This window comes from Papio anubis, unplaced genomic scaffold (assembly GCF_008728515.1).
Source record: "Papio anubis isolate 15944 unplaced genomic scaffold, Panubis1.0 scaffold139, whole genome shotgun sequence".
NCBI classification, from domain to species: Eukaryota; Metazoa; Chordata; class Mammalia; order Primates; family Cercopithecidae; genus Papio; species Papio anubis.
The window spans coordinates 1-27,929 of NW_022161347.1; the positions used below are offsets into that span (position 1 = coordinate 1).

At 36.5% G+C, this 27,929-nt stretch overlaps 1 protein-coding gene across 1 annotated transcript in view; it reads left to right on the forward strand.

The window, feature by feature from the left end:
- The first annotated feature begins 3,272 nt into the window (after positions 1-3,272).
- The window catches only part of LOC116272615 (probable phospholipid-transporting ATPase IM), an 88,419-nt gene continuing 63,762 nt past the window's right edge, over positions 3,273-27,929 (forward strand). Inside the window, exons 1-6 of the mRNA XM_031661365.1 lie at positions 3,273-4,695; positions 7,379-7,567; positions 15,576-15,691; positions 18,670-18,834; positions 19,789-19,900; positions 21,631-21,736. Of these exons, the coding sequence (XP_031517225.1) occupies positions 4,488-4,695; positions 7,379-7,567; positions 15,576-15,691; positions 18,670-18,834; positions 19,789-19,900; positions 21,631-21,736 (896 nt within the window). The 5' untranslated portion in view covers positions 3,273-4,487. The remainder of the gene's footprint in view (positions 4,696-7,378; positions 7,568-15,575; positions 15,692-18,669; positions 18,835-19,788; positions 19,901-21,630; positions 21,737-27,929) is intronic.

Genomic DNA, 27,929 nt, shown 5'->3' on the forward strand with positions numbered 1-27,929 from the left:
GTCTATCAATTTTGTTGATAGACTGCTAGCAAGACTAATAAAGAAGAAAAGAGAGAAGAATCAAATAGATGCAATAAAAAATGATAAAGGGGATATCACCACTGATCCCACAGAAATACAAACCACCATCAGAGAATACTATAAACACCTCTATGCAAATAAACTAGAAAATCTAGAAGAAATGGATAAATTCCTGGACACATACACCCTCCCAAGACTAAACCAGAAAGAAGTTGAATCCCTGAATAGACCAATAACAGGTTCTTAAATTGAGGCAATAATTAAAAGCTTACCAACCAAAAAAAGTCTAGGACTAGATGGATTCTCAGCCAAATTCTACCAGAGGTACAATGAGGAGCTGGTATCATTCCTTCTGAAACTACTCCAATCAATAGAAAAAGAGGGAATCCTCCCTAATTCATTTTATGAGGCCAATATCATCCTAATACCAAAGCCTGGCAGAGAGACAACCAAAAAAGAGAATTTTAGATTAATATACCTGAAGAACATCGATACAAAAATCCTCAAATAAAATACTGGCAAACCGAATCCAGCAGCACATCCAAAAGCTTATCCACCACGATCAAGTTGGTTTCATCGCTGGGATGCAAGACTTGTTCAACATATGCAAATCAATAAACGTGATCCATCATGTAAACAGAACAAAAGACAAAAACCACATGATTATCTCAATAGATGCAGAAAAGGCCTTCGACAGAATTCAACAGCCCTTCATGCTAAAAACTCTCAATAAACTAGGTATTGAGGAGACGTATCTCAAAATAATAAGAGCTATTTATGACAGACCCACAGGCAATATCATACTGAATGGGCAAAAACTGGAAGCATTCCCTTTGAAAACTGGCACAAGACAGGGATACCCTCTCTCATCACTCCTATTAAACATAGCGTTAGAAGTTCTGGCAAAGGCAATCAGGCAAGAGAAAGAAATAATTAGGAAAAGAGGAAGTCAAATTGTCTCTGTTTGCAGGTGACATGTTTGTATATTTAGAAAACCCCATCGTCTCAGCCCAAAATCTCCTTATGCTGATAAGGAACTTCAGCAAAGTCTCAGGATACAAAATCAATGTGCAAAAATCACAAGCATTCCTATACAAGAATAATAGTCAAACAGAGAACAAAAATCATGAGTGAACTCCCATTCACAATTGCTTCAAAGAGAATAAAATACCTAGGAATCCAACTTACAAGGGATGTGAAGGACATCTTCAAGGAGGACTTGAACCACTGCTCAACAAAATAAAAGAGGGCACAAATAAATGGAAGAATATTCCATGTTCATGCATAGGAAGAATCAATATTGTGAAAATGGCCATACTGCCTAAGGTAATTTATAGATTCAGTGTCATCCCCATCTCAAGCTACCAATGACTTTCTTCACAGAATTGGAAAAAAACTACTTTAAAGTTCATATGGAACCAAAAAAGAGTCTGCAGTGCCAAGACAATCCTAAGGCAAAAGAACAAAGCTGGAGGCATCATGCTACCTGACTTCAAACTATACTACAAGGCTACAGTAACCAAAACAGCATGGTACTGGTACCAAAACAGAGATATAGATCAATTGAACAGAATAGAGCCCTCAGAAAAAATACCACGCATCTACAATCATCTGATCTTTGACAAACCTGACAAAAACAAGAAATGGGGGAAGGATTCCCTGTTTAATAAATTGTGCTGGGAAAACTGGCTAGCCACATGTAGAAAGCTGAAACTGGATCCCTTCCTTACACCTTATACAAAAATTAATTCAAGATGGATTAAAGACTTAAATGTTAGACCTAAAACCATAAAAACCATAGAAGAAATCCTAGGCAATACAATTCAGACCATAGACATGGGCAAGGACTTCATGACTAAAACACCAAAAGCAATGGCAACAAAAGCCAAAGTTGACAAGTGGGATCTAATTAAACTAAAAAGCTTCTGCATAGCAAAAGAAACTACCATTAGAGTGAACAGGCAACCTACAGAATGAGAGAAAATTTTTACAATCTACCCGTCTGACAAAGGGCTAATATTCAGAATCTACAAAGAACCTAAACAAATGTACAAGAAAGAATCAAGCAACCCCATCAAAAAGTGAGCAAAGGATATGAACAGACACTTCTCAAAAGAAGACATTTATGCAGCCAACAGACACGTGAGAAAATGCTCATCAACACTGGCCGTTAGAGAAATGCAAATCAAAAACCACAATGAGATACCATCTCACACCAGTTAGAATGGCGATCATTAAAAAGTCAGGAAATAACAAGTGCTGGAGAGGATATGGAGAAACAGGAACACTTTTACACTGTTGGTGGGACTATAAACTAGTTCAACCATTGTGGAAGACAGTGTGGTGATTCCTCAAGGATCTGGAACTAGAAATACCATTTGACCCAACCATCCTATTACTGGGAATACACCCAAAGGATTATAAATCATGCTGCTATAAAGACACATGCACACGTATGTTTATTGTGGCACTATTCACAATAGCAAAGACTAGGAACCAACCCAAATGTCCAACAATGATAGAATGGATTAAGAAAATGTGGCACATATACACCATGGAATACTATAAAAAGGATGAGTTCATGTCCTTTGTAGGAACATAGATGAAGCTAGAAACCATCTTTCTGGGCAAACTATCACAAGGACAGAAAACCAAACACTGCATGTTCTCACTCATAGGTGGGAACTGAACAATGAGAACACTTGGACACAGGGTGGGGAACATCACACACTGGGGCCTGTCATTGGGTGTGGGGAGTGGGGAAGGATAGCATTAGGAGATATACCTTATGTAAATGACAAGTTAACAGGTGCAGCACACCAACATGGCACATGTATACATATGTAATAAACCTGCACGTTGTGCACATGTACCCTAGAACCTAAAGTATGATAATAATGATAATAAAGTAAACATTAAAAGTACTTAAATAAGGCCGGGCGCGGTGGCTCAAGCCTGTAATCCCAGCACTTTGGGAGGCAGAGAGGGGGCGGATCACGAGGTCAGGAGATTGAGACCATCCTGGCTAACGCGATGAAACCCCATCTCTACTTAAAAAAAAAAATACCAGAAAACTAGCCGGGCGTGGTGGTGGGCGCCTGTAGTCCCAGCTAGTCAGGAGGCTGAGGCAGGAGAATGGCGTAAACCCAAGAGGCGGAGCTTGCAGTGAGCTGAGATCTGGCCACTGCACTCCAGCCTGGGTGACAGAGCGAGACTCTGTCTCAAAAAAAAAAAAAAAAAGTACTTAAATAAAAAAGAAACTAGTATAATGTAAACACTTGATACATGACAGCCATTATTGTATTAGTAAGGGGGCAGGGAAATAATCCAGAATTATATTAGGTGTTGTTATGACAAAGTATTTGAAGCATGGATTTTTGGCTAAGTTTGAGTCCTGGCTCATGGATGTATGTGGTTGGCCTTGGCAATGCTCAGGTTCTTATCTATAAAATGGGGATGACAATAGTATCCACTACACATCGTTGTTAGGAAGATTCTATGTAATATTCCATATAAAACTCTTAGCATAATGTTGGGCCTATTATAAAGATAATAATAAATATTTCTTATTTTATTCAGTATTATTAGTTTTAGAATAAATTTGGTTTCAAGGAACAAAGGACCTACATGTGGCTCCAATTTTACTGTAGGTATTAACAAGCTTTGTGACACAGAATAGATAATTTCAATTGCTCACAGCATTGTTTCTCTTTAAAAAAATAGTTACAATCCTATCTGCTCCTATAACTTTAGAATCAATTGCAAAAGTTAATGGAGCCTTTAAGAATAAAAACTTTAGCAATAATCCCGGGGGAGGAAAGGTGGACTCTGCAGCTGATAAAGCTCTTATATATAAGTATTCAGAGTGGAACTTTCTGTAGGCTTACTCCTGAAATAGATACGGGCTCACAGTCCCTTATCCAAAACTTTGGAGCCAGATGTATGTAGAAATTCAGAATTTTCTGGTTGCAGAAAGACAATATGGTGTCTGCCATTTTATTATGTAATATCTCCAGTGACATCTGAGAAAGTACCCTGTAATCAAACACATTCATGTTTTTATATTAGAAAATATTAATTCACAAGTATTAGGCAGGCTTTAAGAAGCCATCATTAAATACATACCATTCCAGGTCAGATATTGCTGCACAAATGGGTTCAAGTCAGATCAGGTTTTCCCATCAAGTAGGTTTTGAAAAAACTTTGCATTTTCTGTGCTTTTTTGTATTTTGAAGTTGTATTGAGCATTTGAGGATCTGTCCAGCCATCCCATATACTTTTGTGATTTTCTTTCCCATATACTTTCGGAAAGTTCACTTCTTTGGTACATGGTTCTGAAATGAGAAGATTATATTTAACAGTAATGATGAAACAGCCATTTTAGTGCCAGACATTTGAGGCTGCAAAATCATACACTAAAAGTACTTGGGGGAACTATTTTTGAATTTTAAAAAATAATTGTTGGAATGAGGTTTATGGTTATTTTTGTTGTTGTTCTTCTCCTACAGGAAAAGGAGCCTGTGGATTTCTTAGTCAAATCTCAAGTGGATAGAGAATTTCAGTTCTTTGACCACAATCTGATGGAATCCATTAAAATGGGTGATCCCAAAGTTCATGAATTCCTTAGGGTACTTGCTCTCTGCCACACTGTAATGTCAGAAGAGAATAGTGCAGGTAAGTGAAAAATATGTCTGAATGGTGAGCCTTGTTTTTGTTTTTTAAAATTGAAACTGATATTAAATTTGAAGGATTTACAAATTAAGCATTTGAGCAGTGAGTTTTGTTTTTTGTTTTTGTTTTTTAACACAGAAATTGATGTTAAATTTGAAGGATTTTCAAGTTAAAGATAGGACATAGTTTATATCTCATATGTTTTGAAAAAATGTGGAGAGATTTAAATGAAAAAGGAAAGAAATAAGGACAATGGAAAAGTGAGGACCCAAATATGCTAGTCAAGGGATGACATTGTTCTTACAATTGAGCACCACATTTGACCGTGAGCTTCTGGGTAGCCAGGACAAATAGCGAAATAAAATTGAGTCACATATCTCTCATTATTAGTATGCATTTATAATAGATGCAGATGACCTTCAGGCATATGCTTAGAATGAATTTTTCCAGTAACAGAGATAAATTGCCTTGATATTAGAATAGTCTTATTTAGTCTCCATTATGAGAAAGTCCTCACACTTGTGAGATGGTTGTTTGGAACTCAGGGTTCATAGGATAGAACAAAACCAGCTGGGCCACTTAACATTTTGAAGCTGTGAGACAGGTAGATAATGGTATAGTGAACTGGCTTCTTGCCCTAGTTGAACCTAATCTATTCCATTTACATGTTTTCCTCAGCCCACTAATTCTTCCTACAAGGTCTTTGGTTCTTTCTCAAATCTGTTTGATTTTATATCTCAATTTTGTTTCTTAAAATCTGTTAAATATATTGCATGTACTGTTTCTGATACTTCCAATATCTAATTTTTTTTTCAGATCTTATTCTGTGTTGTTTCTGTTGGTTCTTAGGCTTTCCTTATTGTTGTTTTATACTTTTCACTGTGAGCTGACCATTTTACTTTGAACTTAATTTATATAAAGTTTTTGGGTCCAGTCGGTTCCTCCAGAAAGGATTTACATTTGCTTCAATGTTCTGATGTAGGAACATTTTAAACTAAAGTTTCAACTTGATTTCTTTTAGGCCACCTAGATATTGTGAATTCAGAATACAAATTTAAATGAGAGTCAGTGTTTGATCATAAATTCTCGGCAGATATTTTTTTCCCTTCCAATTATAAGGAAGGTTCTAGTTAGGCAAGTTTTATTCCAAGCCCTCTTCAAGGGGGCATGGGTATCCAGTTTACCCTTATATTGAGAGCAGTCTTTGGGGTACCCAATTTTGAGAGGCCATCTTTCATTGGACTCTCACCTTAGACAGGTACTGGGCTATGCCTTTTTAAATTAAAGCCCAGAGACATTGAAAACCAATGATCAAATTCTCCTGGTTCAGAAAAATGCTCTCAAGGCAAATGCTGGCTAATGTGCTTCTTTAATCCCATAAGTATTTTTTTTTCAGTCTCTGAACTGAACAGTTCTTACTTTCTTGCAAGTTCATGAATGTATTTAAGAATATTAAAATGCTTTTATAGTTGCTTGTAGCAGATGAGGTTGGTCCTGACACCCAGTTCACCATGTTACCAGAAGTAGAACATACTATGTTATTTCATGAGTAGATCAAGTAATTGCTTTAAGTTTTTTTTCTTTTGTGAATTTCAAAAATTCATTCATGCCTGTTGTATCAAGTGAAACAATACAATACAAAAATTTATAAATGTGAAGCTAATAGTAGCTTCCCTGAACTGCAGTCTCACCCCTACAGAGGCAACCAGTGGTAACATCTGGTGTGTATCGTTTCACCCTTTCCTCTGGCTCATAAATATATACATATATTCAAGAATGTATCCATATATTTAGGTGATTTGTTTCTTTTTAACAAAAAGAAATCATAGTATAGCCATTAATATGCAACTTGTTTAATTAACAGTTGATCTTGGACATGACTATAAATCAGGAAATATGGGTCTATCTCTGCCTAATTAATAGTTTTTAAACATTAAACTAATTACATTTCAAATTAATTTTTACATATAAATATATTATAATTCTATATAAGGGCTTTGTATATGCTGTTTTATAAACTCTATATATGTATATATACATATAACTTATTTTATTCTTTTTATCTCCTCTCCCCTCTTATGCCCACTCCAACTACACGTAATATCAGATAACAAGTATTAGCACCCTTGATTTCTTACATTTCAAGGGATTTCTTGTATGAATTCTCATAAAATGGTCATTAGTGGCAGATTGAAGTAGAATTTGGAGTATCTCTCCATCAGTCTTTAGCTGTGTGATCTCATCAAACTCATGTAACCTCTTTCAGTCATAGATTCCACTAGTACAAAATGGAAAGAATAATTTTAATAATCTCTACCTCAAAGGCTGCCCAGAGGATTATGAGTTACTATATATTAAAATGTTTCAGTTTATGAAACATTCATGGCACATCTCTAGTCACAGAAAATACAAGAAACTGAGCACAGTGAAGAGGCAGACTCGGAAATGGATGTTTTCCTATAAGATAACAAGGGCCACAGCAGTGATATGCATAGAGTCCTTTGGTGTCCCAGAGGACAGATACCTGATTGAGCTGTTGGTAGGTAGAAAAGGTCTGAGGACAGGAAAGATTTTTAGACCTGGTGCTTGAGTTGGTTGTTAAATAATGAGTTGGAGTTGGCATTGGAACTCTATGAATGTTAGCTATTATTGTCAGTATTGACATATTTGTTTCTTTACCTTTTAGGAGAGCTGATTTACCAAGTTCAGTCACCTGATGAAGGGGCTCTAGTGACTGCTGCTAGAAATTTTGGGTTCATTTTTAAATCCCGGACCCCAGAGACCATAACAATAGAAGAACTGGGAACACTGGTTACTTATCAATTACTTGCCTTTTTGGATTTCAACAACACCAGAAAAAGGATGTCTGTCATAGGTATGGTTGGTAGCTGAGACTATTTTTGATCTTTTCATACTGTTTTGGTTATGCTTTTCGAGGATTATTTCACTTTTGGCTACATGCTGAGGTTTGTGATAGTTTTGAAACTTTATGTATAAACTCCTGTGTTCCTCAACCTAGCCTCAATACTGCAGTGACATATAACTAACATTTAACAAGTGCTCATTATGTGCCCAGTACTGTTCTAAATGCCCTATATGAGTATGTACAATATATCAATAAAAATATAAAATATTTTAAAAAATAAACCACAAAAGTACTCTCTGTGAATTAATTTATTTAATTGTCCCAGCAATCCTAATAAGGTAGGAACTTGTATTTATACCCTTTAACAGATAATGAAACTAAGACACATTGTATTTATACCCATTAACAGATAATGAAACTAAGACACAGAAAGGTTGAGTAACTTGCCCAGGTTCACATAGATTGAAGTAGAATAGCTGAGATTCAGACCTAGGAAGTCTGACTGCATAACCCACTCACTTGTCCACTACACAGTACTGGCTCAGGATGAGTTTCTAAATTGCTTGGCACATGATAGTTGTTGTGAACATCGTCAACAGCCTCCTCATTATCATTCATTTTCTCTGTCCGCCTCCATTGCTGGAGAGGACCACCTAATATTGTATTTAGCACCACAACAAATCTGTGCTTTCCTGACTCAATGCTGATTCTTAGTGCTGTGTCAATGTCTCTCTCATTCATATTTAGTGCCTTTTTCCATTTTCACAATAGATATTGTAAACCTCGGCTATTTCCTCAAGTTCTCAACACTGCTACCATCTTCTTTATTCTTGAAAGCTAAATTCATCTCCTATTTCTCTAAGAAAATAAAGGCCCTCAGGAATGCACACCATTAACTCTTCTTCCCATGCTCCCCATTCATCCCCAAGCTAGATCTTTAATAATTTACTCTCCTGCATCAGAAAACAGTTGCTCTTCTTCCTTTTCAAAGCTGAAAGTTTTTTCAGTCCCATTCCTTATCCCTCCTTGCTTGCTCCCTTCTTGCTTGCACCTTCAGTTTTTCAATTACTGGGTCCTTCCTTCAGGCCACAACTGTATTATCCTCCTATTTCCTTAAAGATATTGCTCATATTCTGGTGTCCACTGACTTTGCCACCATATTTTTCTGCTTTCCATCACAGATTAATTTCTCAGATCAGTTTTTGCTTCTTGACTTTCTTACTCTTTTCATCCCGTTAGGGTTAAGTTTCTCCTTCCACTACTCAAGAAGAAATGCTTTCTCAGTGGTTTCCGTTCACCTTGTAACTTCCCAGTCCAATGGCTTTTCCTTATTAATCTGTTCATCTATCTATTTTTTAAAACAGTAGTATTTGAGACTGTTGGCCCTGTTTTCTTGACACTCCTGTTTTGGTCTCTGTAAACTTTCTGGCTCCCGATTCTCTTCTTGTCCCATTGTTTTCTTTCTCAAGCTCCTTTGTTGACTACTCTCCTTCATCCCATTCTTCAGTATTGATGTCCTTTTCTGTTTTTAGTTCCTGTGTTCTTCTTGGATGATCTTGACCACATACATGGTGGTAGCTATTGCTTATATTCTGTGACCTTCTTATGCAGCTTTTTAGCTTCAATCTCTTGCTAGAGTCCAAACATACATTTTCCGCCTTCTGTTATGTCTTATCACTGGATTGTACTATAGTTACCTAAAGTTTTATGTCAAATATGGAACTCTCTTTTTCACAACTATAGTTCTTTCTATAATCTGTATTAAAATTCATGGTTACCTCTCATTGTATGCCTGTCCATGAACTTTATCATCAATTCTTTTTTTTTTTTTTTTTTTTTTTTTTTTGAGACGGAGTCTTGCTCTGTCGCCCAGGCTGGAGTGCAGTGGTGCAATCTCGGCTCACTGCAAGCTCCGCCTCCCGGGTTCACGCCATTCTCCTGCCTCAGCCTCCCGAGTAGCTGGGACTACAGGCGCCCGCCACTGCGCCCGGCTAATTTTTTCTATTTTTAGTAGAGACGGGGTTTCACCATGGTCTCGATCTCCTGACCTTGTGATCCGCCCGCCTCGGCCTCCCAAAGTGCTGGGATTACAGGCGTGAGCCACCGCGCCCGGCCTATCATCAATTCTTTTACTGAATTGTTGCAACTGCCTGTAACATGCATGTCCCATTTAAGACAAGAGGAGACTAAACACAAAGATTTTCAAGATTGCCAAAGATTGCCACACAGCTGTAACACAACTTGTTGCACAGTTGGGTAAGAGGCAGATCAAATATGTGAACCAGGTTTTCCAAAGTCTGGTCTTTTAAGCCCTGTTATAGCTCATTCACTTTTTTCCATAGCTTTTGTGCCCCTAGGCTAATGGTTCTCAAACTTTAGCTCCCATCAGCATCACCAGGAGGGCTTGTTACAACACAGACTGCTGGGCCCCAGCCTCTAGTTTCTGATTCAGCTGGTCTGAGGAGGGCCCACCAATTTGCATTTCTAACAAGCTTGTAGGTGATACTAATGCCACTGGTCAGGGAACCACACTTTGGGGACCACTTCTCTAGACTAATAGATCCTCAAATACTATCCATTATTTTCCCCAGAGATGTTTGAGACATTTCTCTAACCCATCTCCTTCTCTTCCACTCTCAGGCCTTAACATCTCTAGAATACTCTGTTGTCACCTGTTTCTAAGTCTCTCCTCAGAGGCATCAGAATAATATTTATTAAAATAGCCTCATAAACCCCTTTTTAATAATAAAAGCTTTTTGTCCTTTTTTCCTAATTCCCAGTGCCCTGCCTTAGTTAAGGTTCTTGCCACTGCTTGCTTGTATTATTGTAATATCTTCAAAATTATTTGCTTTAAAAATAATCCTCTATGCTGTCACCAGGGTATTCTTTCTAAAACATAGGCCTGATTTTACTACCCCCTACTTAAAAAGCATAGGTGGCTTCCCAAACCTTAAAAGAAAAGTCGTTAGTATGATGTGCAAAATTATTTGCAATCTGGTATCAACCTACTTTTCTTCTATTTTCCAAAACTTTGAGCTCAACTAGACTTCACCATCCCTGGATGCATTGTTGCTGTTACACCCTTTGGACATGCTGTTCCCTGATCTTGAATATTCCTTTCCCCCACTTTTCTTGGAAATGTTCCCTACTACTCATCTGGTAATGTCCAATTCAAATGTTACCACTTTTCAATTCTTTTTCTCTTCTCCAAATGACCACGTTCCTCTGTGTTCTCCAGAATGCCTTGTTTATAACACCAGTGTGATATTAGTTCCATGACACTCACAACTATCCCAGTCGTTAAACTGTGTGCTACCTGAGGCAAGTGCTATACCTTAGTCTTCTTGAACTGCCCAAGGCCAAGTACAGAGCTTGGCACATGATAGGTTTTCTATAAATGTTTGTGAAATACTACTCAACCCAACACTTTGTAACTTATGAATATCCTACTCATTGTATTTAATCAATTTCTTACTATGTAAAAAGTATATATACATGACAGTAGGATTTTTGGTCTCTAACTACTAGAAACTAGCCTGGAAAGATGGCTCTCAGCAGGTAAAAACCAAACAACATCTGAGAATGTTTATTTTTATTTTTTTGACAACAGGGAAGTCCAGTGCCTGTTGGTGATGACCAGTGCCGCTGATGAGCACTCATGCCATTCTAGGTGATGGCTTAATGTTGTCTCAGCAGGAGCTATCTTCTATTTGTAGCCTCAGGGGAGGTGTTATTGATGTTGGTTTGTCCCAGAGTTGGTTTCTTTTTGCTCTGAGGGTGTTGACAAAAACCTAAAATTGCTACACAGGGAGATGTTTGGCTTTTCCTCAGCATTGGTCACCATTACAGGCTGTGGAGAAATCGCAGCCTAACCGCAAACATCAGATGTTTGCCTTAATGGATCCCATATGAGGAAAGGTAGTGCTCTACCACAGAATGCATGAAGGTTTGCTGGATTTATTTTTATTCTGTTTGGTTTTTAATCGGGAGGAATTTTAAAGGAACTCTGCAAGGGCAGAAAAGTCTTGGCATGATAACAAGGCCAAAAACAATCCTAGTCTCATGATCATCACATGGGTTGGTCTGCAGGAACGACACCCTGATGCGAAGGCTGAGGCATTGCTGCTGTTACTGCTGATCCTCCCTTTTCTCCTCCTCCTCCTTCTGCTTCCTTGTTTTGTGGGTGGGAGCCATTATTCACTAAATCATCAATGTATAATTTCAATACCAGTAGTACTATCATTCTGAAGAAAGAGCCCTGGTTTAAGTCAGAAGTATCTACATAAAAATTGATTTCTATAAAGGATGTTTTTCCAGAGAGAACAGAATCTGCTATATTAGTAAAAAATATAAATGAAAATATAAATGAAAAATATAAAAATAAAAAATACAAATAGTTTTGGAAGGATCAATTCTACTAATTCTGTAAATAGAAATACAGAGATAAAATTCAGAGATAGCTATTAACAGGAACAAGTGACAGATAACCATTAAAGAAGAATAAATTACAAGAAGCTTCTTGGAAGGCTCTTACAAGATCTTACAGATAAAAGTTGCTCAACTCTAAACTTTTTCGAGATTATCAAAGTACACATCACACTGTCATGTGACAGGCATTTCTCTGTGTAGATGTATGAACAGCTGCGATATGGCAAAATAGAATTATTTACCACCCTTCACAGTGCTGCTGTTGCGATTAACTGGAAGCCATTTGTGACATTTTTCTTTCCTTTACATCACAAAGGCATAGCTTCTGCTTTTGATAAATTGTGCACAATGTTGGTTCATCTTAATTAAGTAAATATTGATTTAAGTGCCCCCTACGTTCCAGGGCCTTCAGGCTAGGGGAGAATGTGAAAAATTGAAAGGTAGTTCTCTGTGGCTGCATCCAAGAGAACATGGTGAAACAGACTGGATAGCCCAGCTCTTAATAAGCTCTATATGCCTTGTCAAGGAGTCCAAACTTCATAGAAGGGAGAGGGAAGCTATTGCATCATTCTAAGCAGCAGCGTGAAGATAACTGTAGCTGGAATATACGGAAGAGTCTGGAAGGAAGCAGTCCTGGAATGGGTAAAACCAGTTAGGTTAAGGTGATTTTCTAGGCAAGAGAGAAGTGGCAGAGAGAAATCCATGGCTTCCCTTAGATGTGTGGTTGGTGGAGGGAGAATTGTGAGTGATGCCCAGATTTCTGGTTTTGGAGACTGAGTGGATGGTGAAGCTGATTACTGAGACTGGGAATATAAGAGGAGTAGCTAATTATTGGAGGAGGGTAATATGTCTAGTGTGAGTTTGGTGTGACTGGGCATATCCAAAAGATGTTCAATTGGTGGTCAGATGTGCAGGTCCGAATGGAGTGCTAGAGATGGATTGGACAGGATGTACACATTTGAAAACAGCTTGGTGATGGAACCTGAAGCCATAGAAATGAATGCAGTTGCCCAGGGACAGTATGAAGGATGGAAAGATGAAAAAAGACCCCGAGTAAATCTCTGAAGAACACTAATGTTTAAATGGAAAGCATCGGGAGAAGGTTTTATAACCTAAAAACTGTAATCTTTGTCCAAGTTCTGGCCATATGTTATTTTGACCATTTAAAACTATGTCCTTTTTTAGTTTATTTAAGAAATACTAACTTCTGAAATGACTTAGATTTAATTAACTTTGAACAGAAATGACCAGAAGACTTGGAAGGAAAGAGATATAAAACTTGCTGCTAAAGCAAATGTTTAATGAGTAAACTTAAGCAGGATTCTATGAAATTGGATTTACACAAAATCAGATTTAAAGGGACAAATACTAGGTTAAGAGAAAGTATCAGGGATGGAAAGCATTTATTGAATCAGAAAATTGTACAGCTGTAAAGGACCTTTGAAGTTAGATTGTTTAAATATCTCCTTTTTACATGTAGAAACTGAGATATGGCAATGGTGAGGGATTTACACAAATCACAATCAGTCTGTGATTCTTCCAGACCAGTGACTCTAAATGTGTGGTCCAGGGAACGTTAGGGAACTTTGTGAGTTTTCTGGAGGATGCACAAGGACAAAAGTATTTTCATTATAATATGACTATTATTTGTCTTTTTCATTCTTTTTCTCATGAGTATACCATGGAGTTTTGCAGAAGCCACATGACATGTGATGTCACAACAGAATGAATGCAGAAACAGATATGGGCATCCAACCCTCTTTTATTAAACTAGGTGTTACAAGGATCTGTAATCATGTAAAACAATGCCAATCTCCAAACTAATTTTTTTTGGAAAATATAGTTTTTTTGTAGAAATGTTATTTATGTTTATATGTTAGATTTATAATAATAATTATAGTAACTAGTGTTATAAAACTTGATATAATAAAATTTCTCATTTTTAATTTCTAATATGGATATTGATAGATAAAACTCACTAAAAAACTTTTTAGAATCCTCACTCAGCATTGAAGAATTATAAATAAGGTCCTGAGACCATAAGTTAGAGAACTAATGTCCTAGTCTAGAATACAAAATACAGGCAAATGTGGATTATTCATCCTTTGCCTTTATACCTCTGGTGATGGAAGGGAGAAAATATAAGGGAAATTATTAAATTGGATTATTGTACAAGAAAATCAAGAGAAATTCTTTCCCAGGATTAAGCTTTTCCCCCCTGATTTAACAATTAGATAAATTGCATATGTTTTTCTCTCTCTTTTTCCCCAATGTAGGGGATTAGAGCTAGAGCACAAGAAAACCCAAATGAATCCTGGCACTTAGGCAAACTAACAAAGGCTCTTAAAACAGAAGACAAGACCTAGACAGGCCCAGTCCTAAAAAGTTTCTTGGGTACATTATTAGATCTATGCAAGCCGGGAGGAAACTAGAATAGATAAGTGTTGACTAGGGATAGAGGGGAGGGTAACATTGTATTTTGGTTTTTATATTTTTTTAAACTAAGCTCTAAATTTTGTATGCCATTTTCTATGGCATTACATTAATAGTAATTAATAGTAAACATTTATGTTAACCTTTTTTGAGGCATCCTCTTCATAGAGAAAAGGGATAATTGAGTGGAAAGTGTGTAATGATCGTTGACTCAACCGATGAAGCCTACGAGGGTAAGAGTATTCAGATCATGAAGTTGTGACAAAGGCAGTTGTCTTAAGTTGTAGGCAGTTCTGGGAAGAAATACACAGCCATGCCATTCATTCATTCAACGAATAATTATTAACTGGCTACTATGTGTCAAGCTGTACAACTAAACCTACAAAGTTAGGCCAAGTGTTCTGTGGTTTGAAAGAAAGGTTTGTCTAACAGCAATATGCTGGGAGTTGTGGTTGGGAATGGAGTTGAGGGTAGCCTAGGAAGGGCTGTCAATCTCAAGCCTGTGGGGCAGGTTAAAAACACAGTACTACTGATATAGACTTCCAGTGGGAATGAGGTATAGACTTTATCTTTAAAAGCCCCTCTGTGAAGTGTGTTTTCAGCGAGAATTTGTGACCCAACAATGAACCACCAATAATTAATGGACTTTTCCAGAGTAAAAGGGATGAAGAAATATGTCAGCAAGGGCCAAGAAAAAATGTATAAACCATGACTTTGAATGGCTAGAATTGCATATGGAGATGATTTGGCATAACACTGATATTGATTTGAACAGCAGGTCTTGAATTTCACACTAGGAGACGGGCAAATAAAGCTCTCAATTCTGCTCAATATGGAGATGAAGACTTAATTTAGATGTATCAACCCTTCGGAAATAGTAAGCAAGGGAAACAGGAGGGTCATATGCTTTAGAATAAAAACACTTGTTTCTGAATTCGGGAAATCAAAGATTCCAGTAGATGGAGCATTTCTAAGTTAATAAATGAGAATAAAGCCAAGTGACTTAGGTAATGACCTAACCAAAGGCACTGAGTGTCTTACTACTGGCTAAAACATTATGCCCATTTCCAAACTGCCAGGCTGGAGGTCTGGGAGAGTCCAATTTTGATGTATGTCATTGATTATAATCTGCTTTTCCAAACTTTTTTCTTTTCAGTTCGAAACCCGGAAGGACAGATAAAGCTTTACTCCAAGGGAGCAGATACTATTCTGTTTGAAAAACTTCATCCTTCCAATGAAGTCCTTCTCTCTTTGACGTCAGACCACCTCAGTGTAAGTGCCTCCGTCTTAAGGTTAGCACAATGGCCCTTTTGCCATCTCCTATGGTTAGGTCCTGTTTAGAAAAATAGCAGCTAAATGATTTGACTACAGAAATAGAAAGCATCTGGAGAGTGGTTCCACAGGAAGCTGTGCCAATGATTGTCTGGAAATTGGCACAAGGACCCCCGCGTTCTGCCCTGTTGGAAGTCCTGTCAGTCTCACTATAGGTGGAGGAACACACAGCAACTGAGCAGTAGCCACAGAATGCGGGCGTCTGGGGAACCTGATGTAACTCCCCTGCAGCTTCATGTTGCTCCTCTTGGAAGACTGGACTAGTTCTGGAAAGAGCAGCCAGAGAGCTCCTTTTCCTTGGGTTCTGATGTGTTTGGTACCAGTGGAATATCTTATGATTACTCCCAGAGAAAGTTTAGGGCTGTGTTTAGATTGTGAGAGGAAAATAGTCTCTGGTGCACACTTTCTCCTCTAAGGGTCTTTTTATTCAGGTTGTAAATCATGATGAGTCCCTTGTGTGTCCTCAGACACCCACTTTGTGTATTCTGAGACCAGCATAATTTCTTTACAAAAGCTTTCTGAAAGAAGTAAGGGTGATTTTTGGCACTTTTCTGTTAAATGCCAAAAAGTAAGGGAATGTGAATTAATATGAGCATTACTTGTTTTAAACCTGAGATTCACGTGTGTCTCTAATATTTGTCTGTGGTTCCATTTAAGGCCATCTGGTCAAAACTCGCATTTTCTCATTGGTTTCTTTCCTTTAAGACGTTATTGAGTATTCATGTTCTTTGTCAGACCCTATATTTAATACAAAACATTCCCTGAATCTTTAAACAGCAAATAAACAAATAAAATAAAAAATCCTCTGCTTTACTTTAAATTTAAAAAATGATGGTTTAGTAATATTGGTTACAAACATAGCTATTGTTTTTGTCTTTCCAATAGAGAATTCTTGATTTTCTTTTAATCTTTTCCAGGAGGCCAGCATGGTCTTTAAAATGTTTTTTAATGAAAACAACACTGGAATCATAAGTATCTGACTTTTTGCCATTACTCAAACACCAAGGCCCTGGGTTTTCATATATTCTCCTTTGATACTAAACTATAGGAAGCCTAATTTGGTCTTTTTACATTTCTCTGCAAAATAATTTTTTTTCAGATAATATAAATTTGACTTGCTCTTTGCTTCATTCACTTTGTTCATTTTGACTTCCAGATTCTGAGGTCCTAAATGTTTATTTAATTACTGATTTTGAATTGTTTAATGATAGGAAAAGACCTTAATCAAAGGCTCATTTAGGATTGAATTTGTGTTTCATGCACTAATTAAATAACTTAAATCATCTGTTTCCTTTTGTAATGTCATCTTATTGTTCATTCACTTTTGTGCAGAACAGAGAGGAAGGCAGTGGTAATGCCCAGTGGGGTTGCAAGTTAAAGGCAAAAAAGGGTTTGTGTGAATTAAGAGGACAAAAGATCATTACAAGACAGTAACTAGATTTTCAGATCAGTAGGGGATCCAGTGGTGGTCTTGAAAGGCAGGGCTTGCAAAATGTGATTCCAATATCCAAAGTGCTACCAATTGCCTACTAAATAAATTTGGATAATTTTTCTCAAGATCTGTCTGGGGTAAACCATCTCATTGCAGTATGCACTGACTTTTCTATTTACCTAATTACAGTATGTCACGGTTTAACCTACGCCTGGTTATAAACCTATATGTGCACCATAAGCCAAAACACCGCAGAGGAGACATACTCAATGGCAATGCCCAAAGGAGCAGAAATGGCCATAAAAATGCTTTACTTGCAGTGTAGAGGCCCATAAAATGACCACTGGAAGCACAAGCGGAATGGGAGTTTTTGAGCATTTCCCCCAAAGCAATCTGCATATGTTTCTAGTTACCATGGCTGTGTGAGACACTTAGCAACTACCAGTCTCCTCTATTTCTTTTCCCCTACTGTTAGGATAAAGCACCAGAGGTGGTGTTTGAGATTGTCAGGATACAGGATAAAGGAAGAGTGTGGTTCCCCTATCAGTTTGACTAATTTAGTACTAAGTTCATAGAATATAGCTTCTAAAAATAACACTATTTTTTGCACTAAGCTGACTTGATGATGGTGTCTTTAAAATTGCAAACAATTTATTATTATTAAGATAAAACTTTAATATAGCAAAAAATAAAAAGTTTCACAGAGGAGTCTAGAATGAAAAGTGAAGGTCAGCCTCCGTATTTAGTCCTGCTTCCCAGAAGCAACCACTTATATTAGCTTTTCTTCCTTTCTCTCCCCTTTTGCCCTAGAAGTTATGGTTATAACCTTAAGTAATATGCTTAAACTTCTAATATCTGACTATTTAACATCTATTTATTTATTTATTATTTACTTTTAGCTTTTTATTATGAAAATTTTCAAGCATATACAAAAGTAGGATTCAGTTAGTTTTAGGCATAGCATATCACTAGGAGGAATGTGACAAGACTTTGGTGGGATGTCATGTTGTGGTTCCTGGAGAGAGCCTCCTGCCTTTGATTTGAGAACTATGGCTTCTCCAAGGGTCCTTTCCTCTTCACTGAAAGCTGAGGTCCATAAAACACACTGGGTCCCTCTCATGGCCAGAAATGCTTCCTTCTGTAAAGGACAGATTGGAAACAAATATGTATTGCCATAAATGAGTATCTCAAGTCATGGGTGTCATTGATCACCTCTCAACTAGGATACTTCAGCGGGCTTTTCAACTGTCTTTAGGGGGAAGTCTTGCTCCCCTGCATGTTTTAACCTCATAGAAATAAAACGGAAAATACATACATTATCTCCCATTTCTGAGGAGACTAAACAGTTGAGAGTAAGGATAGCCAAGCAGTGCTCTTAGGACAAAATGAATTTGAGTGGAACATTTCTTACCAATTATTTTTGTTGTTGTTATTTCTGTGCTTATTGTTTCTTTGATGGTTCATGAGTCTATGTCATCTCTGGCAGGAATTTGCAGGGGAAGGCCTTCGGACCTTGGCCATTGCACACAGAGACCTGGATGACAAGTACTTTAAAGAGTGGCATAAGATGCTTGAAGATGCGAATGCTGCCACAGAAGAGAGGGATGAACGAATAGCTGGGTTGTATGAAGAAATTGAAAGAGATTTGATGGTATGAGTTTAGAAGCATGATGATTTGTGTTTACAGGAAAGATAATATGTGTTTAGAGATTTAGCATAGGAATAAGCCATTGGCTAAATCATCTTGCACACAGCAGATGTTTCTCTTTCAATTACTGAATCATGCTTTATAGGTTGGCTTTGAGTTTTCCACGTATGGTCCTAGAGAGCCTAGAACTGTATTTCTATTAGCAGTAGCTTAAGCAATTGGAAGCTTCCCAAGAGTAGAAGATAGTAGGCTCCCTATTCTTTGTCAACCTCTGATGTGTCCTTGATGTTATGGGATTTTTATTTTTCTCCTTTTTTTATGATCCACCTTTTGAGAGCAGAGAAATTTGCTGTGAAGAATGGGGCTACAGCTCTAAACCATCCTAGGCCATGAGATTCTGATGATATCTGTGCTATCCAGAGCATGGTCTATTCTAAAAACCACTCTTACCTGAAGCCCCAGTGGCCAGGAGAGTATGCTTTGTTCATCTTTCGATGAAAAATCGTGCAGGAACCTTCACTTTAGTTTATGGCATCTGCTTGTTTGTTAATGTAGAAGAATGACTAGACTTTTTGTGATCAGCTTCCTGACCATGGAATGAAGGCTGTTCTTTGGACCCCTCAGCTGTTGATATAAGTGGGGAAGCAGCTGGGGAGTTCTTAAGTCCAAATGGCTTCTTACTGCTCACGCTAACATGTTATCTGAGCATATCCGCCCCTTCAGGTAAATAATAACTCCCAGGATCTCTGCTGTTAAGTTGGCTTGATTTGGGAGCTTCCTTTTGGAGTCCTTCCCAACCCACTTTCACACAAAATAGGTTGCCTGCTATATCAAAGTATCATAATTTCTGTCTTCAATTCATATTCTTTGGCTTCCAAACTCTGTGAGTGAAATCGTAGATGTTATAGATGTTGTTTGCATGCATTAACATAAGTTTTTCTCTGTTTTTCAATAAAGCTACTAGGTGCCACTGCTGTAGAAGATAAGTTACAAGAGGGTGTTATTGAAACAGTTACAAGTTTATCACTAGCCAATATTAAGATCTGGGTCCTAACAGGAGACAAACAAGGTAACTTGAAAATGGATGATGATGATATTTTGAAAATGGGGAGATGACTTATATCACAAAATTTTAATTAACCAGAAAGGTTAATTAATTATTCATCGTATCTTCCACATAGGAAAGACTTGAAATAGAGAAAAGAAAGTTAATGTATTGCAAGAATCTATTTTAAAACAAACCAAACTAACAAAATGCCTTCCATAGTATAAGCTGGGATCAGCTGAGTTTCAGTCCAATTGCCTCTTGAATATAGTCATTATACCTAGAGGCAACAATGGTATTAAGAATGTTTAACAGTTGGTTTATATGAACACTGTCCCCAGTCAGGACAGATATTGGCACAGAACTGAAGCAGGATATTGGAGACCTTGGGTTACTCCTTTAGTTTCTTGATGGTGGGGAATTTGAAGGATCTTAGGGCAGGTGTCAGGGTGATGGGAACACTTTGAAGAAGCTCAGGGAAACAGCTGTTTATCAACCGTTTATATAAATATTTTGGTATTTTAATAATTCTACTACGGCTGTAATAGTGCAACCTGGCTGAATTCCAGGACTATCTATACAAGGTACAGTGAGAATTCATTGACTTTCAGGCTTGACAGAATGCCAAATCATTAGTGAGTCATCATGTTCTACTACATTTCCTATGAAAGAAAAGGGGACCAACATGTTTTTGATCTACTGCTAGCAGTAATGATTAAAACAAAAATGATTTTATGCTTGGCTATTTGTAAACTGAAAATATTCAATTAACTGGCACACACCTGTGTTAAAATTCTATCTACTTATTAGGTATTTTTTTACAGCATTAGGGGATTTGCAGATGTGATAAATCAGTTCTCTACATCTTGATCCAAATCATTGACCACAAAAAATAAACAGTAGAAAGTTGAGCACTTGGGTGTGTTACTAGATAGAAACTCTGTAGAGTTTGATTTCGGTCAGTTACAGCTGTTCTATTATTACAAATATCCATGAATTTACTATTATTTAGCTTTAATTTCTGTGGTTTATACAAGGTATATGCTGAGATTTTATCAATTACCTTCCTTAATTTGGGACAAAACTAATGATTCCTCAGAATTAGCTACAGTCTAATTATTCTGTACTGTTAGAGACAATCAAATAACTCTATCAGATAGAAGGAGTTATCTGATTATCTTAGGTTCCATTTCTATAAAATTAGAGGAAGAATTACCCAACACCATCTGATTCTCCAGTTCTCTAGGAGAACAGTGCTGGGTGGTTTTTGAGATGATAGTCAAATTCCAAACTTCCATATATTTAATGGGAAAATGGCAAGGTTGTGTTTGAGAGAACTATAAAAATTTTGTAAGACCACTGTTTTTTTCATTCAACTGAACATTTTGTGAGTTTTTTTCCTTCAAATTGTCTTCCATATCAGAATTAAATATTGGCTAAGTTTATTAGTTTAGCTCTCCCAAGACAGTATTTGGACTTCTGGTCAAAGGTTTTGTATTTGTACATATTATGTCACAAGATCTTAAGGTATTTTCATGAGTGCTAATTTGGGAATGAAAAGGTTTTTCTGAAAACTAGATGAGAAGGCTGCACATTTGTTGCTGTTGCTACTTGGGCATGGGTTTAGCAAGTAGTAAATTTGAGAGGGCCTGTAGGCTGTAAGAAAATACAGCTAAGCCCTCAAAACTTTCATTAAAAATGGACTTACATTATTAAGTAACATTTTAACTGAGTTGGGCTTTATTTTGTTTTAGAAACTGCCATCAACATCGGTTATGCCTGCAACATGCTGACTGATGACATGAATGATGTGTTTGTGATAGCAGGGAATAATGCTGTGGAAGTGAGAGAAGAACTCAGGTAGGTGTTGAAGGAAGGAGGAAAGGATGGAAGGACGAGAGGGAGGGAGGGAAAAAAGATCCAAGAGTTGAGAAAGTGGAAAGCTATGCTGTAGTTTCCTGTGGTCTTAAATTAGTATAAAGTTCTTTGTACATGTTTCCTAAGCTGCTTCCATTCATTTTGGTGACAAACTGAGATAAAGTTGATATCAGTAATGAATTATTGTCTTCAGGCCTCCAGCATTTCTCAAGTATTTTTAGAAAAGAATTTCAAATCAGCTATGTTGAGTTGTCCTTTAAAATTGTGCTTTGGTCAGTACCTGCTAACTCTTGCGTGGTGATGAGTGATCAGTATCATGAGATACTTGTTAAAAATACCAATTCCCTAGCTCCATTCTGACCTACGAATTAAGAATCAACAGGGAATGGGATTTGGGACTTTGCATTTAATAAACACCTAGATGAAGCTCATGATCAGATGAGTTTGGAAGACACAGCTGTCGTCGATGACATATAAAGATGGAATAGTCTTTCAGCATTAAAGAAAGTAGATATTTTGACATAGTTACTATTGAACCCAGATATATACTGTTCATGTGAAATAAAATACTGTGAAATTTGTGTCACTACTGCACAGTGTCAAAAATATATAAGTGCTGAAATTGGAGGTAACAGTGGACAGATATTAAAGTTTGAGAAATAATATTTCTTAAGATGTACCGATGTATTTCATTTCCTTATTTCTTGTTACTTTATTTGGAGAAGAACATTTAAAAATCTGCATAAATATTTTCCTAGAACTTTAAAAATATTGTTTTATAACAATTTTTGCTTCCTTGTTGCTTGTAGTAGCTTCTGTAAGCTCAACTCACTTAGAGACTGGCCAAGCAGAATGATGACAGAGACAAATTGCTTGTTGCTTGCTCCATTCTAGATGGGGAGCTAACCTTCCTTCAATATAATAGTAGAGCACTGTGGCTTCCCTAATATGTCTTGTCATTAAACTATTCTTCCTGAACTTTAAGAAAAGGAAGACTTAAAGTCAGCACCTCTAGTTGATGGTACTTGCACATGAATCTCCCAGCTTTTCTGTTTTACCTGCAGTTTAAAAAAAAAAAACAAACCTGCTATATCATGCTGGTTAGAAACTATGACTAGACACTGCATATGTCTTTGCAAAATAAAAATTGGGAAATTTAATTAGCTACTACTAATATAATTTAAATATTATTATTGATATAATTTTAATGATAGACCCCATAAAGTCAATTGGGGAAATAATAACTTATTTAATAATCAATTAAAATTTTAAAAGTAGATTCTTTACCCTTTGATTTTTGGGTTGACTCTTTTTAAATTGATATATAATATATATACATATTTTTGGGGCACATGTGATATTTTATTACATGGATAGAATGTATAATGTTCAAGTCAGTATATTTAGGATATCCATCACTTTGAGTCTTTATCATTTCTCTGTGTTGGGAAAGAAAGTCCTCTCTTCTGGCTAACTTGAAATATACAACAATGGTTGCTAACTATAGCCACCCTACTCTGCTGTTGAACTTTATAATTTATTCCTTCCATCTAACTATACGTTTGTACTAGTTAACCAGCCTCTCTTCATCCCCCTACTCCTACCCATACAACCTTCCTAGTGTCTGGTATCTATCATTCTACTCTTTGTGAGATCAACTTTTTTAGTTTTCACATAGGAGTGAGAACATGTGAAACTTGTCATTCTGTGCCTTATTTGACTTAACATGGAACCCATGGTTCCATTCATGTTGCTTAAAATGGTAGGATTTCATTCTTTTTTGATGGTTGAATAGTATTCCATTGTATGTGTATACACCACATTTTCTTTATTGATTCATCCATTGATGGACACTTGGGTTGATTTCATATATTTGATATTATGAGTAGTGCTACAGTAAACATGGGGTGCAGATATCCCTTTGATATAACAATTTCATTTCCTTTGAATAAATACCCAGTAGTGGGGTTGTTAGATCATATGGTAGTTCTATTTTTAGTTTTTGGAGAAATCTCCATAGTGTTTTCTCTAGTGGCTGTACCAATTTACATTCTCACCAACAAAGTGTAATAGCTCCCTTTACCAGCATCTGTTATTTATTTATTCATTTTTTAATAGTAGCTATTCTAGTTGAAATAAAATCACATCTCATTGTGGTTTTGATTTGCATGTCTCGGATGATTAATGATGTTGAGCATTTTTTTCATAGATATGTTGGCTATTTGTGTGTCTTCTTTTGAGAAACATCTATTCATGTTCTTTGCTTTTTAATGGGGTTGTTTTCTTACTGTTGAATTGAGTTCCTTGTATATTCTGGATATTAGTCCCTTGTTGGATGAATAGTTTACAAATACTTCCTTCCTTTCAGCAGACTGTCTCTTCAGTGTGTTGATTGTTTCCTTTGCGGTGCAGAAGCTTTTTTATTTCATGTAGTCTCACTTGTTTATGTTTTTGTTGCCTGTGCTTTTGAGGTCTTAGCCATAAAATCATTGTCTAGAGACCAGTGTCTGGAAGTTGTTTTCCCTATGTTATCTTCTAGTAGTTATATCATTTGGGGGATTATATGTAAGTCTTTAATTCATATTGAGTTAATTTTTGTATATGGTGAGAGATAGGGGTCCAGTTTCATTCTTCTGCATATGGATATTCAATTTTCCCATCACTGCTTATTGAAGAGGATGTCCATTCCCTAGTGTGTGTACTTGGTGTCTTTGTCAAAAATCCCATGATTGTAAATGTTTGGATTTATTTCTGGGTTCTGTATTCTGTTCCATTGGCCTATGTGTCTGTTTTATACCAATACCATGCTGTTTTGGTTACTTTAGTCTTGTAATATATTTTGTAGTCAGATAGTGTGATGCCTCTAGCTTTGTTCTTTTTGGTCAGGATTGCTTTGGCTATTTGGGCTCTTTTTTGGTTCCATATGAATGTTAGGATTTTTTTTCTGTTTCTGTGAAAAATAACATTGATATTTAGATAGAAATTGCATTGGGTAGTGTGATCATTTTAACAATATTAATTATTCCAATCTATGAGCATAGAATATATTTTCATTTGTTCGTGCCCTCTCCAATTTCTTTCACTGGTGTTTTGTAGTTTTCCTTGTGGAGGTTTTTCACCTCCTGGGTTAAATTTATCATTAAGTATTTTTTTTTTTAAAGCTATTGTAAATGGGATTGCTTTCTTGATTTCTTTCTCAGGTACTTCATTATTGATGTATAGAAACACTACTGATTTTGTATCCTAAAACTTTACTGAATTTGGTTATCAGTTCTAAGAGTTTTTGGTGGAATCATTTGATTTTTTTCTGAATGTGAGATCATGTTGCTTGCAAACAGGAGCAATTTGACTTCTATGTTTTAATTTGGATGGCTTTCATTTTTTTCTCTTGCCTGATTGCTCTGGCTAGGGCTTTCAGTTATGATGAATCAGAGTATAAAAGTGAGCATCCTTGTCTTGTTCTAGTGCTTAGAAAAAAGAGTTTCAACTCTTCCTCGTTCAGTATGATGTTAGCTGTGTGTGTCATATATAGATTTTATTATGTTGAGTTGTGTTCCGTCTACACCTAGTTTGTTGAGAGTTTTTATCATGAAGGGATGTTGAATTTTATCTAATGCTTTTTCTGCATCGATTGAGATAACTATATGGTTTTTGTCCTTCATTTTGTTGACGTGATGTATCATGCTTATTACATATGTTGAACCATGCTTGCATTCCTGAGGTAAATTTCACTTGATCGTGGTATATTATATTTTTGATCTGTTGTAGGATTTTTTTTTTTAGTTTTTTGAGACAGGGTCTTGCTCTGTCACCCGGCTTTCAGTGCAGTGGTGCAATCATAGCTCACTGCAGCCTCAGCCTCTTGGGTTCAAGTGATCCTCCCACTTCAGCATCCTGAGTAGCGGGGACTACAGGTATAAGCCACCACCACACTTGACTAATTTTGTATTTTTTGTAGAGATAGAGTTTTGCCATGTTTCCTAGGTTGCTCTCATATTCCTGGGCTCAAATGATCTGCCTGCCTTGGCTTCCCACAGAAGGATCATTTGAGCCCAGGAGTTTGAGACTAGCCTGGGAAACACAGCAAAACAAGGCATGGAGCCACCACACCCAAGCCTGCTGTTGGACTTAGTTTGTTAGTTTTTAGTTGAGGATATTTATGTCTATGTTCATCAGGGATATTGACCTGTAGTTTTCTTTTTTTGTTGTGTTCTTCTCTGATTTTGGTATCAGGGTAATGCTAGCCTTGTAGAACAAGTTAGAGAGAATTCCCTTCTCTTCAGTTTTTTGGGATACTTAAGGATAACTTATATTAGTTCTTCTTTACACGTTTGGTAGAATCTGGTAGTGAAGTCATCCAATTCTGGCTTTTTCTTTGTTGGGAGACTTTTTATTGCAGATTCAATCTCATTACTGGCTTTTGGTATGTTCAGATTTTCTGTTTCTTCCTGATTCAATCTTAGAAGGTTGCATGTGTCCAGAAATTTATCCATTTCCTCTAGGTTTTCCTGTTAGTTAGCATGTAGTTGTTCTTAAAATCTTGATCTTATATATTTCTGTGGCATAAGTTGTAATGTCTTCATTTTCATTCCTGATTTTGTTTTTTGGATCCTGTCTCTTTTTTTCTTTGTTAGTCTAGCTGAAAGTTTATTAACTTTGTTCATCTTTTCAAAAAAAAAATAAAAAATAAAAAAACAACAAGTTTTCGTTTCATTGATCCTTTGTATTTTTTAGCCTATTTTATTTACGTGTGCTCTGATCTTTATTATCTTTTACCTTCTACCAATTTTGGGTTTTGTTCTTGCTTTTCAGGTTCTTTCAGTCATTTCATTATATTGCTTATTTAAAATCTTTTTACTTTTTTGATGTAGGCATTTATTGCTGTAAAGTTCTCTGTTAGCAGTGCTTTTGCTGTATCCCATAGGTTTTGGTGCGTTTTGTTTCCATTTTCATATGTTTGAGGAAATCTTTTCATTTTCATCTTACTTTCTTCATTGGCCCAGTATTCATTCAGGAACATGTTTAATTTTCATGTAGCATATTGTTTCTAAGTTCCTCTTGGTATTGATTTCTAGTTTCATTCCATTGTGGTCTGAGAAGATACTTGATATGACTTCAATTTTCAAAAATTTGTTGAGACTCATATTCAGGCCTAACTTATGGCCTATACTGGAGAATGCTCCATGTGCTGGTGAAAAGAATGTGTAGTCTGCAACTGTTGGATAAAATGTCCTGTGGATGTCTGTTCAGTCCATTTGATCTAAAGTACAGTTTAAATCTAATGTTCTTCATTGATTATCTGTCTAAATGATTTATTTGATGCTGAGAATGTACTGTTGAAGTCCCTTATTATTATTGTATTGGAGTCTACTTCTCCCTTTAGATCTAGTGATATTTGCTTTATATATCTGGGTGCTTCAGTGTTGGGTGCATATATATTTAGAATTGTAATATCCTCTTATGGTAATATCTTCTTACTGAACTGATCCCTTTATCATTATAAAATGATCTTTTGGGCTGTTTTTACTATTTTTGGCTTAAAGTATCTTGTGCCTGATAAAAGTATAGCTATTCCTGCTTGCTTTTGGTTTCTGTTTGTGAGGAACATCTTTTCCTATACCTTTACTTTCAATCTATAGGTGTCTTTACAGGTTAAGAAGTTTCTTGTAGGCAGCATGTAGATCACATTTTTATAGATCCAGATCCAGGCCATCTGGATCACATTTTTAAAAAACCCATTCAGCCACTCTATATGTTTCAAGTGGAAAATTTAATTCATTTCCATTGAAAGTTGCTATTGATATGTGAGGTTTTGTTCCTGTCACATTGTTAATTGTTTTCTGGATGTTGTATATATCTTCTGTTCCTTTCTTTTTTATTATATACTTTTGTGTCAGTACTTTTCTTTAGTTGTAACCATGAGTCCTTTCTCTTCCTCATTTGTGTGTTTGCTTTACCAGTGAGTTTTGCACTTTTATGTGTTATTTGTAATAGTAGATATTGCCCTTTTGCTTCCAGGTTTAGGATTCCCTCAATTATTTCTTGTAGGGCTTTTCTAGTAGTGTTGAATTCCCTTAGTTTTTGCTTGTCTGGGCAAGACTTTATTTCTCCAAAGAGGGTAATTTTATTTCTCTACAATAAAGTAACCTTATTTAGAAATAACTTTATTTCTCCA